A 15,755-nucleotide genomic window follows, 5' to 3' on the forward strand; every position below is an offset into this window, starting at 1 on the left:
CCAAATTACATCCTATTCCCTAGTGTGCTACCCTGGTCAAAAATAGTGCACTATATAGGAAATAGGGTGCCATTTGGGGCACATCCTGTATCTCCTGGTTCATGGCCCTGCTAGTCTTCAGTGAGAGCTGGTGCTGCTGGTCAAACTCATTGAAGATGGCTTCATTAGGCCTTGGGAGTAGCAGTAGTAGGACGGTGTGTACAGGAGGCTGTCATTCTTTACACTGTCCCTGTGGCAGATAGACAGACAGATGGGAGACACATCAGCCAACTAAACTATTCTTTCTCCTTCTCTCTCTCCTTCTCTCGCTCACTTGTTCTATCAATCTATCCATGTACAAATTACCTCAACTAACCTGTACACCCGCACATTGACTCGGTACCGGTACCCCCTGTATATAGCCTCGTTATGTTACTTTTTATTTGAGTTTATTTTGTAAATATTTTCTTAACTCACGTTTCTTGAACTGTAAGTAAGCATTCTATTCTCTCTACCCCCCACCTCCAGCCCGATCGCCAGTGTTCAGTGCCATGTTTGAGCACGAGATGGAGGAGAGTAAAAAGGTGAGTGTTGTAGACAGTGTTGTGACCTGAACAGTCCTGTGTCTCAGTGGGGAGGATCTTAACATATCTTTCTCTCTGTTGCATCATCACTAGTTCAGACAGGAATGTGTCTACACGGTTACTGTACCCTTCCAGAATGTTTCCTCTGTCTGCTTGGAGTTGGCAGGCTCACTGTAAGATCTGTGACTGTAGGATTTGTGGGAGTTTGACCAAAATAGATCCTTGCTAGGCGTGTGTGTGTGTGAGCACCGTGCCATGGTGAGTCCTGCTCATCTGATAGGGAGGTGGTGAGATTGAACGTCAGTGATTTAGAGGTCGTGTTGGCAGAATGTTGATGCGGGCTCTGCTCAAATGGCGATATTATAAAGCACACAGCGAGGTAATATATCTTAATTGCTATATAAGTGGGCGTCTTCATCAGGGAGAGGGGGAGGGATGTGTCCCCATATGATAGAGGAAACAGATTCAACAGTCTATAGAGGGAGAATGAATGCGTTTGTAAATAAACACAATAATAGCCAAGACTTGTGCCTATTTGTGTGTATTGGTAGACTCTGTCTGTCTGTGTGTGTGTTGGTAGACCATGAAAGATCACATGTGTACTCTGTACATGCTGAATGTTTGTGTTTGTTGGTGATAAACAAACACGTATGTCTGTGCTAATGTGTAATGGGTTGATTTGTAGTGTGCTGTTTTGTTAGTGCCCAGAGTGGAACATTAATGTCCTATGAGCTGTCTGTAAACCCGGCCTGACCCCGCTGAAATACCTCAGGTCGCCGTGACGACGATAAAGCAGCAACATAATTGGTTTACTGCCTTGTTCTGCCTCTCGGAGCAGAGAAAAGGGTTCAGGGTTACCGTTACCGTGCCGACGAGCGATAAAGAGCGCTTGCCGTTGGCTGCAGGCACCGTTCGTTGGGAACGAATGCTCCGGATTAATTCCAGGAATCGACTGTGGGGGGAAAAATACATCTCAAATGTCGTTTTCAATTTTGGGGTTGAACGTGTTCAGACTGTTTCAGAGGTGCTCTGGTCTGCTCACAACTATTTGATGTGTGTGTTTTATGGGTGTAGACATGGTGGGTTTGTGACATGAATGATAAAGTAGATAGTAAAATTAGCTATACTGAGCAAAAATATAAACGCAGCGATTTTACAGAGTTACAGTTCATAAGGAAATCAGTAAATTCATTAGGCCCAGGTCAATGGATTTCACATGATTGGGTCGGGGCGCAGCCATGGGTGGGCCTGGGAGGGCATAGGCCCACCTACTGCGGAGCCAGGCCCAGCAAATCAGAATTAGTTTTTCCCCACAAAAGGGCTTTATTACAGAATTACAGACAAACACTCCTCAGCACCCCCTTCCTCTTCCCCCCTGACTGTCTCGCAGGTGAGGAATCCAGATGTGGAGGTCCTGGGCTGGCGTGGTTACACGTGGTCTGCGGTTGTGAGGCCTTTTGGATGTATTGCCAAATTCTCTAAAACGGCATTTAAGGTGGCTTATGGTAGAGAAATGAACATTCAAATCTCTGGCAACAGCTCTGGTGCACATTCTTGCAGTCAGCGTGTTAATTGCACGCTCCCTCAAAACTTGAGACATCTGTAGCATTGTTTTGTGAGACAAAACGGTACATTTTAGTGGCCTTTATTGTCCCCAGCACAAGGTGCACCTGTGTAATGTTCATGCTATTCAATCAACTTCTTGATATGCCGCACCTGTCAGGTGGATGGATTGTCTTGGCCAAGGAAAAATGCTCACTAACAGGAATGTCAACTAATTTTGTGCACAAATGAGCTTTTTGTGTGTATGGAACATTTCTGGAATTTTATATTTCAGCCCATGAAACATGGGACCAGCATTTTACATGTTGCGTTTCAATTTTTGTTCAGTGTAGATAGGTGAAGTTAATCTATCTGAAATGAGTTAAGCAGACTGCATCATGGGAAGACTGCTGGAACAGGATCACAGTCAATGGAGTTCTCATAATGGGTCTGATGTTGGGAAGTTGTGGTAATATAGGCTCTGAGCACTGCCCTGGGTCTCCTCTCTCCTCCTCCAGAACCGTGTGGAGATCAACGATGTGGAGCCCGAGGTGTTCAAGGAGATGATGTGCTTCATCTACACAGGCAAAGCCCCCAACCTGGACAAGATGGCTGACGACCTGCTGGCTGCGGCTGACAAGGTTAGTGTGGGTGGAGGAGGAATGAGTTGTGTGTATATCGTATCTGATATCATATTGTATGGATGAGTGAGTATGTCATGTAATAATGTTCTCTGGCGTACAGTATGTTATGTTCATGTGTGTGAGGTGTATGTGATGCTATGTACCATATGTAGTGGTCCTGTGTGTAGAATGATGCTAGGTCTTTGTGAGGTGTATGTGACTAAATAAATGAACTGAATGTGGCAGAATTCAACCTCCATAACTTCCTTGGTTTTCTGTCAACACATTTTTGTATTTTCTAGGACCCCAGGCCTGTTGATGCGCGAACATACACACACCCCCCACATTGTTTGTGTTAAGTGCTGCCCTTCGCTCCTCAAGGATTCCTTTTGTGACACTCCCTCATCTTAACTGCATTCATCCCCTCTCCTCCCATTCATTTCCTTCCCTCTCTTTTCTCATGCAGTGTGTGTGATTTATTTAATAACGGTGCATGTGTGTAACTCTGTAGGGAGCTGCTGGAATAACTGGAGGCCAAGGCCAGGTCTCACTAAGGTCCTCCTTACCCCTCTGATGATATCCCAGCAGCCTCTCTGGCTACACAATAGTACAGCTCTTATGTAATACGCACACACGCACACACGCACACACACACACACACACACCTGAATCGCCAGCCTCAGTCCTCCTGGCTGCAGTCTAAAGATTAGCAATGTTTTGGGGCTTTGCGTGTGTGTGGGTACCTACACTATATATACAAAGGTATGTGGACACCCCTTCAAGTTAGTGGATTGGGCTATTTCAGCCACACCTGTTTCTGACAGGTGTATAAAATCAAGCACACAGCCATGCAATCTCCATATACAAACATTGGCAGTAGAATGGCCTTACCGAAGAGCTCAGTGACTTTCAACGTGGCGCTGTCATAGGATGCCACCTTTCCAACAAGTCAGTCTGTCAAATTCCTGCCCTGATAGAGCTCCCTTGGTCAACTGTATGTGCTGTTATTATGAAGTGGAAACGTGTAGGAGCAACAACGGCTCAGCCGTGAAGTGGTAGGCCACACAAGTTCATAGAATGGAACGGAGTGCTGAAGCTCGTAGCGCTTAAAAATCGTCTGCTCTCGGTTGCAACACTCACTACCGAGTTCCAAATTGCCTTTGGAAGCAACGTCAGCATAAAAACTGTTTGTCAGGAGCTTCATGAAATGGGTTTCCATGGCCGAGCAGCCTAGCATCTTCTGGAGTGGTGTAAAGCTCGCTGCAATTGGACTCTGGAGCAGTGGAAAGCGTTCTCTGGAGTGATGACTCACGTTTCACCATCTTGCAGTCCGACGGACGAATCTGGGTTTGGCGGATGCCAGGAGATCGCTATTTGCCCCAATGCGTAGTGCCAACTGTGAAGTTTGGTGGAATAATAGTCTGGGGCTGTTTTCCGTGGTTCGGGCTAGGCCCCTTAGTTCCAGTGAAGGGAAATCTTAACTCTACACCATACAATGACATTCTAAATTATTCTGTGCTTCCAAATTTGTGCCAACCGTTTGGGGAAGGCCCTTTCCTCTTTCAGCATGACAATCCCTCAATCTCACACAAATCATCAAGGAACCCACCAGGTACAACCTTAAATCTGTAAACATGGGCACCCTCATAGACATTATCCTGACCAACTTGCCCTCCAAATACACCTCCGCTGTTTTAAATCAGGATCTCAGCAATCATTGCCTGTATCCGCTACGGGTCCGCGGTCAAACGACCACCCCTCATCACTGTCAAACGCTCCCTAAAACACTTCTGCGAGCAGGCCTTTCTAATTGACCTGGCCTGGGTATCCTGGAAGGATATTGACCTCATCCCGTTAGTTGAGGATGCCTGGTCATTCTTTAAAAGTAACTTCCTCACCATCTTAGATAAGCATGCCCCGTTCAAAAAATGCAGAACTAAGAACAGATATAGCCCTTGGTTCACTCCAGACCTGACTGCCCTCGACCAGCACAAAAACATCCTGTGGCGGACTGCAATAGCATTGAATAGTCCCCGCGATATGCAACTGTTCAGGGAAGTCAGGAACCAATACACGCAGTCAGTCAGGAAAGCAAAGGCCAGCTTTTTCAAGCAGAAATTTGCATCCTGTAGCTCTAACTCCAAAAAGTCCTGGGATACTGTAAAGTCCATGGAGAACAAGAGCACCTCCTCCCAGCTGACCACTGCACTGAGGCTAGGTAACACGGTCACCACCGATAAATCCGTGATAATCGAAAACTTCAACAAGCATTTCTCAACGGCTGGCCATGCCTTCCTCCTGGTGACTCCAACCTTGGCCAACAGCTCCTCTCCCCCCCCCCGCTGCTACTCGCCCAAGCGTCCCCAGCTTCTCCTTTACCCAAATCCAGATAGCAGATGTTCTGAAAGAGCTGCAAAACCTGGACCCATACAAATCAGCTGGGCTTGACAATCTGGACCCCCTATTTCTGAAACTGTCCACCGCCATTGTCGCACCCCCTATTACCAGCCTGTTCAACCTCTCTTTCATATCGTCTGAGATCCCCAAGGATTGGAAAGCTGCCGCGGTCATCCCCCTCTTCAAAGGGGGTGACACCCTAGACCCAAGCTGTTACAGACCTATATCCATATTGCCCTGCCTATCTAAGGTCTTTGAAAGCCAAGTTAATAAACAGATCACTGACCATCTCAAATCCCACCGTACCTTCTCCGCTGTGCAATCTGGTTTCCGAGCCGGTCACAGGTGCACCTCAGCCACGCTCAAGGTACTAAATGATATCATAACCGCCATCGATAAAAGACAATACTGTGCAGCCGTCTTCATCAACCTGGCCAAGGCTTTCGACTCTGTCAATCACCGTATTCTTATCGGCAGACTCAGTAGCCTCGGTTTTTCTGATGACTCCCTTGCCTGGTTCACCAACTACTTTGCAGACAGAGTTCAGTGTGTCAAATCGGAGGGAATGTTGTCCGGTCCTCTGGCAGTCTCTATGGGTATTCCACAGTGTTCAATTCTCGGGCCGACTCTTTTCTCTGTATACATCAATGATGTTGCTCTTGCTGCGGGCGATTCCCTGATCCACCTCTATGCAGACGACACCATTCTGTATACTTCTGGCCCTTCCTTGGACACTGTGCTATCTAACCTCCAAACATGCTTCAATGCTTTACAACACTCCCTCCGTGGCCTCCAACTGCTCTTAAACGCTAGTAAAACCAAATGCATGCTTTTCAACCGTTCGCTGCCTGCACCCGCCCGCCCGACTAGCATCACCACCCTGGACGGTTCCGACCTAGAATATGTGGAGATCTATATATACCTAGGTGTCTGGCTAGACTGTAAACTCTCCTTCCAGACTCATATTAAACATCTCCAATCCAAAATCATATCAAGAATCGGCTTTCTATTTCGCAACATAGCCTTCTTCACTCACGCCGCCAAACTTACCCTCGTAAAACTGACTATCCTACCGATCCTCGACTTCGGCGATGTCATCTACAAAAAAGCTTCCAATACTCTACTCGGCAAACTAGATGCAGTTTATCATAGTGCCATCCGTTTTGTTACTAAAACACCTTGTACCACCCACCACTGCGACCTGTATGCTCTAGTCGGCTGGCCCTCGTTAGATATTCGTCGCCAGACCCACTGGCTCCAGGTCATCTATAAGTCCATGCTAGGTAAAGCTCCGCCTTATCTCAGTTCACTGGTCACGATAACAACACCCACCCGTAGCACGCGCTCCAGCAGGAATATCTCACTGATCATCCCAAAAGCAAACACCTCATTTGGCCGCCTTTCCTTCCAGTTCTCTGCTGCCTGTGACTGGAACGAATTGAAAAAATCCTTGAAGTTGTAGACTTTTATTTCCCTCACCAACTTTAAACATCTGCTATCTGAGCAGCTAACCGATCGCTGCAGCTGTACATAGTCCATCTGTAAACAGCCCACCCAATTTACCTCCCTCATCCCCTTACTGTTTTTATTTATTTACTTTTTCTGCTCTTTTGCACACCAGTATCTCTACTTGCACATGATCATCTGATTTATCACTCCAGTGTTAATCTTCTAAATTGTAATTATTTGCTCCTATGGCCTATTATTGCCTACCTCCTCATGCCTTTTGCACACAATGTATATAGACTCATTTTCCCCCCCTACTGTGTTATTGACTCTACTGTTTATTGTTTACTCCATGTGTAACTCTGTGTTGTTTATTCACACTGCTATGCTATATCTAGGCCAGGTTGCAGTTGTAAATGAGAACTTGTTCTCAACTAGCCTACCTGGTTAAATAAAGGTGAAAAAAAAAAAATGATGTCCCAGTGCACAAAGCGAGGTTCATACAGGAATCGTTTGTTGAGATCGATGTGGAAGAACTTGACTGGCCTGCAGAGAGCCATGACCTCAACCCCATCGAACACCTTTGGGATGAATTGGAACGCCGACTGCGAGCCAGGCCTAATCGTCCAACATCAGTGCAGAACCTCACTAAGGCTCTTGTGGCTGAATGCAAGCAAGTCCCTGCAGCAATGTTCCAACATCTAGTGGAAAGCCTTCCCAGAAGAGTGGCTGTTATAGCAGCAAAGGGGGGACCAACTCCATATTAATGCCCATGATTTTGGAATGAGATGTTTTACGTGCAGGTGTCCATACTTTTGTTCATGTAGTGTATATGTGATGTGCCCATTTGCACATCACACACTCGCCTATCTGTCAGTGTGTGGACGGTGGCCAGGCCTTTTGTGAGTGACTTTCTGCCTCAGAGTTGTGTGTGTTTGTCTACACTGTGGGTGTACTGTACCGTGGTGTGTTGAGTTGTACACCCAGGGTTTAACAGGACGTCAGATGAATCACCTTTCAGTGTTTACACACTACCATGATCTCTGCTCTCTCCCTGGTTCCCGCGCTCCACCTCCACCACTCACTGTCAACACTCCTTTTCAAACCCTCGCCCTCTCAAAGTCAAACTAGCTTCATTGATGTGACAGGAGCAATTTGATGTCATGAAATCATTACACAGTCCAGCATTTCCTATTGTAAATGGTGATAGATAGCAAGTACAAATGTATTAGTTTTCTCCCCCCTCCCCATCTCTCTGTCAGTATGCTCTGGAGAGGCTGAAGGTGATGTGTGAGGATGCTCTGTGCACCAGTCTGTCTGTGGAGAACACTGCAGAGATCCTCATCCTGGCAGACCTGCACAGTGCAGACCAACTAAAAACACAGGCCGTGGACTTCATCAACTAGTGAGTGGCACACACACACTGCACCCCTCTCTCATTCTATACTACTCACTCAAACACACACACCGGTACTGTAGCTCTCACTGAAAACCCTCTCGCTAAATACCTAGCACATACCGTTACTGTAACCCTCAATCAGAACACTAGCTATATACCTAACACACGATACTGTACCCCTCACTCAAAACACTCTCGCTAAATACCTAACACATACCGTTACTATACCCCTTACTCAAAACACTCTTGCTGTATACCTAACACACACACTACTCTACCCCTCACTCAAAACACTCTTGTTATATACCTAACACACACACTACTCTACCCCTCACTCAAAACACTCTTGCTATATACCCAACACACACACTACTGTAACCCTTACTCAAAACACTCTTGCTGCATACCTAACACACATACTACTGTACCCCTCACTCAAAACACTCTTGCTATATACCCAACACACACACACTACTGTACCCTTCACTCAAAACCCTCTCACTAAATACCTAGCACATACAGTTACTGTAACCCTTACTCAAAACACTCTTGCTGCATACCTAACACACATACTACTGTACCCCTCACTCAAAACACTCTCGCTATATACCTAACACATACCGTTACTATACCCCTTACTCAAAACACTCTTGCTGTATACCTAACACACATACTACTGTACCCCTGACTCAAAACACTCTTGTTATATACCTAACACACACACTACTGTACCCCTCACTCAAAACACTCTTGCTATATACCCAACACACACACTACTGTACCCCTCACTCTTGCTATATACCCAACACACACACTACTGTACCCCTCACTCAAAACACGCTCGCTAAATACCTAGCACATACCGTTACTGTAACCCTTACTCAAAACACTCTTGCTGCATACCTAACACACATACTACTGTACCCCTCACTCAAAACACTCTTGCTATATACCCAACACACACACTACTGTACCCCTTACTCAAAACACTCTTGCTATATACCTAACACACACACTACTGTACCCCTCACTCAAAACACTCTTGCTGTATACCTAACACACACACTACTGTACCCCTCACTCAAAACACTCTTGCTATATACCCAACACACACACTACTGTACCCCTCACTCTTGCTATATACCCAACACACACACTACTGTACCCCTCACTCAAAACACTCTTGCTATATACCTAACACACACACTACTGTACCCCTCACTCAATACACTCTTGCTGTATACCTAACACACACACTACTGTACCCCTCACTCAAAACACTCTTGCTATATACCCAACACACACACTACTGTACCCCTCACTCTTGCTATATACCCAACACACACACTACTGTACCCCTCACTCAAAACACTCTCGCTAAATACCTAGCACATACCGTTACTGTAACCCTTACTCAAAACACTCTTGCTGCATACCTAACACACACGCTACTGTACCCCTCACTCAAAACACTCTTGCTGTATACCTAACACACACACTACTGTACCCCTCACTCAAAACACTCTTGCTATATACCCAACACACACACTACTGTACCCCTCACTCAAAACACTCTTGCTATATACCTAACACACACACTACTGTACCCCTCACTCAAAACACTCTTGCTATATACCTAACACACACACTACTGTACCCCTCACTCAAAACACTCTCTCTATATACCTAACACACACACAATACTGTACCACTCACTCAAAACACTCTCTCTATATACCTAACACACACACAATACTGTACCACTCACTCAGATCACTCTCTCTATATACCTAACACACACACTACTGTACCACTCACTCAAAACCCTCTTGCTATATACCTAACACACTACTGTACCCCTCACTAAAAAAACTCTTGCTAAATATCTAACACACACACTACTGTACCCCTCACTCAAAACACTCACTGTTACTGTACCCCTCACTCAGAACATGTTCGCTAAATGCCTAAAACAGAAATATCGTCATTCATTTTCACTGGGAGCTCGATTACTCTTTTTGGAAATAGTATTTTACCTCACACCAACTTTATGCCATATTAACAGGGGCAATTGAGCAGCAAACATGTTTTGACAAATCTGAACTTGTATGGCAGGGATTAAAAGGTATACTTTGGGATTTCAGAATGAGGCCCTTTATCTGCTTCCTCAGTCAGATGAATTGGTGGACACCACTGTTATAGCTCTGTGTCCAGTATGAAGGAAGTTAGAGGTAGCATGCTAGCAGATAGCCATAGACTTCGCGGCATTGCGCTAACGTTAGTTAGCATTGTCTTGCAAAACTACCTCTATCTTCCTTCATACTGGATACCGAGACATAAAAATGGTATCCACAATTGTATCTGTCTTTGGGGGAGTAGATAAAGGGCTTCATTGCCAATGTCCCGAAGTATCCCTTTAACTAGAGCGATTCTCTATGACCAATGCCATACACGGCACTAGGTTGCTCCTCAATGTGCTGGTTGTTTATGATTCGTCAACATTAATGTGAACACGACATTACTGTTCCCTTTAGTCAACACTGACGATGGCCATCCATTGAACTTGCGATACCAATAAGGGAATTTTAATTATGTGAAGAGGGCCTTGGTCCTCTATATTCTGTACTCTTTTCAGTCCCTACTCCTGCACATATCCACTCTTTCCTTTTACTATCGGAGTCGTTTTTTTCCTTTCTCAGTCACCCTCTCCCCTGTTGCCTTATGCTCGGACCCCCCTCTCTCCTACTCTGTCCTCTCTCTTTCTCTCCTACTCCTCTGTCCGCTCTCTCTTTCTCTCCTACTCCTCTGTCCGCTCTCTCTTTCTCTCCTACTCCTCTGTCCGCTCTCTCTTTCTCTCCTACTCCTCTGTCCGCTCTCTCTTTCTCTCCTACTCCTCTGTCCGCTCTCTCTTTCTCTCCTACTCCTCTGTCCGCTCTCTCTTTCTCTCCTACTCCTCTGTCCGCTCTCTCTTTCTCTCCTACTCCTCTGTCCGCTCTCTCTTTCTCTCCTACTCCTCTGTCCGCTCTCTCTTTCTCTCCTACTCCTCTGTCCGCTCGCTCTTTCTCTTACTACTCTGTCCGCTCGCTCTCTCTCGCTCTCTCTCGCTCTCTCTCGCTCTCTCTCGCTCTCTCTCGCTCTCTCTCGCTCTCTCTCGCTCTCTCTCGCTCTCTCTCGCTCTCTCTCGCTCTCTCTCGCTCTCTCTCGCTCTCTCTCGCTCTCTCTCGCTCTCTCTCGCTCTCTCTCGCTCTCTCTCGCTCTCTCTCGCTCTCTCTCGCTCTCTCTCGCTCTCTCTCGCTCTCTCTCGCTCTCTCTCGCTCTCTCTCGCTCTCTCTCGCTCTCTCTCGCTCTCTCTCGCTCTCTCTCGCTCTCTCTCGCTCTCTCTCGCTCTCTCTCGCTCTCTCTCGCTCTCTCTCGCTCTCTCTCGCTCTCTCTCTCTCTCGCTCTTTCTCTCTCTCTCTCTCGCTCTTTCTCTCTCTCTCTCGCGCTCTCGCTCTCGCTCTCTCTCTCTCTCGCGCTCTCTCGCTCTCTCGCTCTCTCTGCTCTCTCTCTCCTGTGATTCCACTCCTAATCCTGGTCATTAATTGTGGTTGTGGGCATTATGACAGTTTAATTTGACTGTATTGTTGTTGTTGTGAAATTGACCATGGGGGACTTGCAAAGCGCTATCAACCCTCCTCCCTCGGACAACATCGACAATAACTGAAATCAATAAAGAGGACGAATATAGAAAAGAAACTACACAGTGTAACCAATAAACCCCAGACCTCCCTCCCCCCGCCCTGCAGTCAACACCACTGTTAGCCCCCACCTCTCCCTCCCCCCGCCCTGCAGTCAACACCACTGTTAGCCCCCACCTCTCCATCCCCCCGCCCTGCAGTCAACACCACTGTTAGCCCCCACCTCTACCTCCCCCCGCCCTGCAGTCAACACCACTGTTAGCCCCCACCTCTCCCTCCCCCCGCCCTGCAGTCAACACCACTGTTAGCCCCCACCTCTCCCTCCCCCCGCCCTGCAGTCAACACCACTGTTAGCCCCCATCACTCCCTCCCCCCGCCCTGCAGTCAACACCACTGTTAGCCCCCACCTCTCTCCACTTCTCCTTCATCTACCCCTCCCTTCTCTCTCTTCTCCTCCTCCCCCTCTCACCCAGCCCTCTGGGCCCTGCCTGCTCTCCAGCTGTGGCTGCTCTCTCTGTGCCCTTTGCTGGTCTGCTAACCCCAGGCACAGCTCATAGCTCACAGCCCATTGGCCATTAGAGGGAGCAGGGGGTACATGTACCTACCAGGGAACTGGGTCAGAGATGGGCTGGATGTCTGGGAGGTTTGCTGCTGGACACACACACACACTTTAATTAACATACACACACACACTAATATACAGAACAAATGTCATTAAAGGCCATGTATGTGTGTGCGTGATAGTGCAGTACTGCACCCTGAGGGTGTGAGGAGGCTGGAGATTCCCACAGGGCCCAGTGGTATGCAGTCTGTCATGCCTGTGTGGAGGATGGAGGGAGGAATGGGATGGAGCAGCCAGGTTAGAACCGTGCTAATATCTCTCCTTCTCGCTCTCTGCCTCACTCTTTCCTCCTCTCCTTCTGACTTCTCTCTCTTTCTCCCCACCTCTCTCTCTCTTTGTCTCTCTCTCTAGCCATGCTGCTGAGGTGATGGAGACGTCTGGCTGGAAGTCCATGGTGGCATCCCACCCCCACCTGGTGGCTGAGGCCTATCGCTCCCTGGCCTCGGCCCAGTGCCCCTTCCTGGGACCCCCACGCAAACGACTCAAACAGTCCTAGTGTCCCTGGATCCCTTGCTCTGCTCTGCCCTGGGACCACAGAGGGCCCTACTCTGCTCTCCTCCTCCTCCAGGCCCCCTCCAGAACCTAGAGACGCCCAGATTGATACCAGAGCTCCTCCCTCCTCCTCCCTCAGCTGAAAATACAGGGGGGATGGTATGGATTTGGTACAAAGACGATGAAAAAAAGGGATGATCCACACTGATAACTGAATATAGACAGTGACCACCTTGTACACCTGTAGAGAACAGAGTGTTTGGGTATAGGAGGGAGGTAGAAGTTGTAAATGAATTTTTTTTTTACTTTACATTTGTAAGTCCTCCTTAAAGCTTGGGTTTTTACACAATGCTACATGTATGAAATCAGAAAAACAAACAAAAAAGACAGTAACCAAAAATGGACAAAGAGAAAGTTTTAGGTGATGAAGTGCCACCATGTCCCAGTCATCTTCCCTGAGCAGAGAAACACCCCTGTAGTTCATGTTTGACATCCATCTTGTACAAAATAACATTTTAAGCATTTTTCTCGCCGAAGGGTGAAAAGAAAGGTGATTTTTGCAAGAAACAAGATGGAGATGAACACGTTTTAATGTTCAAAATGTCCAACCTTTTTCTCTAAGAAAAAGGACATACAAAAACATATTGTATCAACTGTTTTTACTCTGACCCTTTTCAGGACTCCTTTCCTTATTGGTGGAATTAGAACGCACTCCTACATCACTGTCAAAACGCTAACAAATGTTTAGTCTCAACACAAAATACAGCTATTTTGGATTGTAAAAGCCTTGTTGTCTTTCAATATCTACTGAGTTGTCATTAGTGTGTGTGTGTGTGTGACCATGTCTGCCAACGATTGACTGGTTAAACACCCATTTGAAACTGCTGCACTCAGCCCTATTTACATCTCATCCACACATGATCGAAGTCTGTTAAATCCCCTACACACACCAGATCCTACTGTACTGTAAGTGCCAGGGTATGTCTGGTGTATAGCCTTACCTGTTGGCACTGTCAGTTCTAGTTGTGTTTGACTTGGTCTTAGTGTGCTTCCTGTCTGTGACTACAGGTGTAATCTCCTCGGTCCGCTGGGCTAATGGTGTGTATTTGAACAGGATTTATCTCTGTTGACTGAGGTTGTAGCCCAGCAGGACTCCTATCAGCACTCCCATCACCCTGAAGTCTCTAGAGAAGCTGTTTCCACACCAGTCTATCAGTCATCATCTGCCAGGTGTCCCAGCCACCTCTGTCCACTAGCTAACACACCATCCAGACTCTACAGTAGCTACAATTGTGGCCCAAAAGGCACCTTATTCCATGTTTAGTACACTACTCGTGACTAGAGCGGCCATTTGGGACACATCCTACCTCTCTTTCAGGATAGAATGGTGTGATCTCTGGTATTAGTAGTGTAGAGAGGAGAATCATGTAGGAGATGGACATCTAAATGGTCACAGGCAGAGCTAGGCTAGTGGGAGGGGAGGGAAAGTGGTCACAGGCAGAGCTAGTGGGAGGGGAGGGAAAGTGGTCACAGGCAGAGCTAGTGGGAGGGGAGGGAAAGTGGTCACAGGCAGAGCTAGTGGGAGGGGGGGGGGGGGGGTGGTCACAGGCAGAGCTAGTGGGAGGGGAGGGAAAGTGGTCACAGGCAGAGCTAGTGGGAGGGGGGGGGGGGAGTGGTCACAGGCAGAGCTAGTGGGAGGGGAGGGAAAGTGGTCACAGGCAGAGCTAGTGGGAGGGGAGGGAAAGTGGTCACAGGCAGAGCTAGTGGGAGGGGAGGGAAAGTGGTCACAGGCAGAGCTAGTGGGAGGGGAGGGAAAGTGGTCACAGGCAGAGCTAGTGGGAGGGGGGGGGGGGAGTGGTCACAGGCAGAGCTAGTGGGAGGGGAGGGAAAGTGGTCACAGGCAGAGCTAGTGGGAGGGGGGGAGTGGTCACAGGCAGAGCTAGTGGGAGGGGAGGGAAAGTGGTCACAGGCAGAGCTAGTGGGAGGGGGGGGGGGAGTGGTCACAGGCAGAGCTAGTGGGAGGGGAGGGAAAGGGGTCACAGGCAGAGCTAGTGGGAGGGGAGGGAAAGTGGTCACAGGCAGGGCTAGTGGGAGGGGAGGGAAAGTGGTCACAGGCAGAGCTAGTGGGAGGGGAGAGAAAGTGGTCACAGGCAGAGCTAGTGGGAGGGGAGGGAAAGTGGTCACAGGCAGAGCTAGTGGGAGGGGAGGAAAAGTGGTCACAGGCAGAGCTAGGCTAGTGGGAGGGGAGAGAAAGTGGTCACAGGCAGAGCTAGTGGGAGGGGAGGGAAAGTGGTCACAGGCAGAGCTAGTGGGATGGAAAGTGGTCACAGGCAGAGCTAGTGGGAGGGGAGGGAAAGTGGTCACAGGCAGAGCTAGTGGGAGGGAAAGTGGTCACAGGCAGAGCTAGTGGGAGGGAAAGTGGTCACAGGCGGAGCTAGTGGGAGGGGGGGGTAGTGGTCACAGGCAGAGCTAGGCTAGTGGGAGGGAAAGTGGTCACAGGCAGGGCTAGGCTAGTGGGAGGGAAAGCGGTCACAGGCAGGGCTAGTGGGAGGGGAGGGAAATCGGTCACAGGCAGAGCTAGTGGAATTGGAAGGAAAGTGGTCACAGGCAGAGCTAGTGGGAGGGGAGAGAAAGTGGTCACAGGCAGAGCTAGTGGAATTGGAAGGAAAGTGGTCACAGGCAGAGCTAGTGGAATTGGAAGGAAAGTGGTCACAGGCAGAGCTAGTGGGAGGGGAGAGAAAGTGGTCACAGGCAGAGCTAGTGGGAGGGGAGAGAAAGTGGTCAAAGGCAGAGCTAGGCTAGTGGGAGGGGAGGGAACATGGTCACAGTCAGGGCTAGTGGGAGGGGAGAGAAAGTGGTCACAGGCAGAGCTAGGCTAGTGGGAGAGGAGAGAAAGTGTTCACAGGCAGAGCTAGGCTAGTGGGAGGGGAGAGAAAGTGGTCACAGGCAGAGCTAGTGGGAGGGGAGAGAAAGTGGTCACAGTCAGGGCTAGTG

The 15,755-nt window shown here is 48.3% G+C and overlaps 1 protein-coding gene across 1 annotated transcript in view; it reads left to right on the forward strand.

The window, feature by feature from the left end:
- The window catches only part of LOC129833501 (speckle-type POZ protein-like), a 72,102-nt gene extending 58,557 nt beyond the window's left edge, over nucleotides 1-13,545 (forward strand). Inside the window, exons 6-9 of the mRNA XM_055898149.1 lie at nucleotides 508-563; nucleotides 2,624-2,746; nucleotides 7,834-7,976; nucleotides 12,621-13,545. Coding sequence (XP_055754124.1) covers nucleotides 508-563; nucleotides 2,624-2,746; nucleotides 7,834-7,976; nucleotides 12,621-12,765 — 467 coding nt within the window. The 3' untranslated portion in view covers nucleotides 12,766-13,545. The remainder of the gene's footprint in view (nucleotides 1-507; nucleotides 564-2,623; nucleotides 2,747-7,833; nucleotides 7,977-12,620) is intronic.
- Nucleotides 13,546-15,755: the final 2,210 nt, after the last annotated feature.

The sequence above is a fragment of the Salvelinus fontinalis genome, chromosome 34 (genome assembly GCF_029448725.1).
Source record: "Salvelinus fontinalis isolate EN_2023a chromosome 34, ASM2944872v1, whole genome shotgun sequence".
Taxonomy (NCBI): domain Eukaryota; kingdom Metazoa; phylum Chordata; class Actinopteri; order Salmoniformes; family Salmonidae; genus Salvelinus; species Salvelinus fontinalis.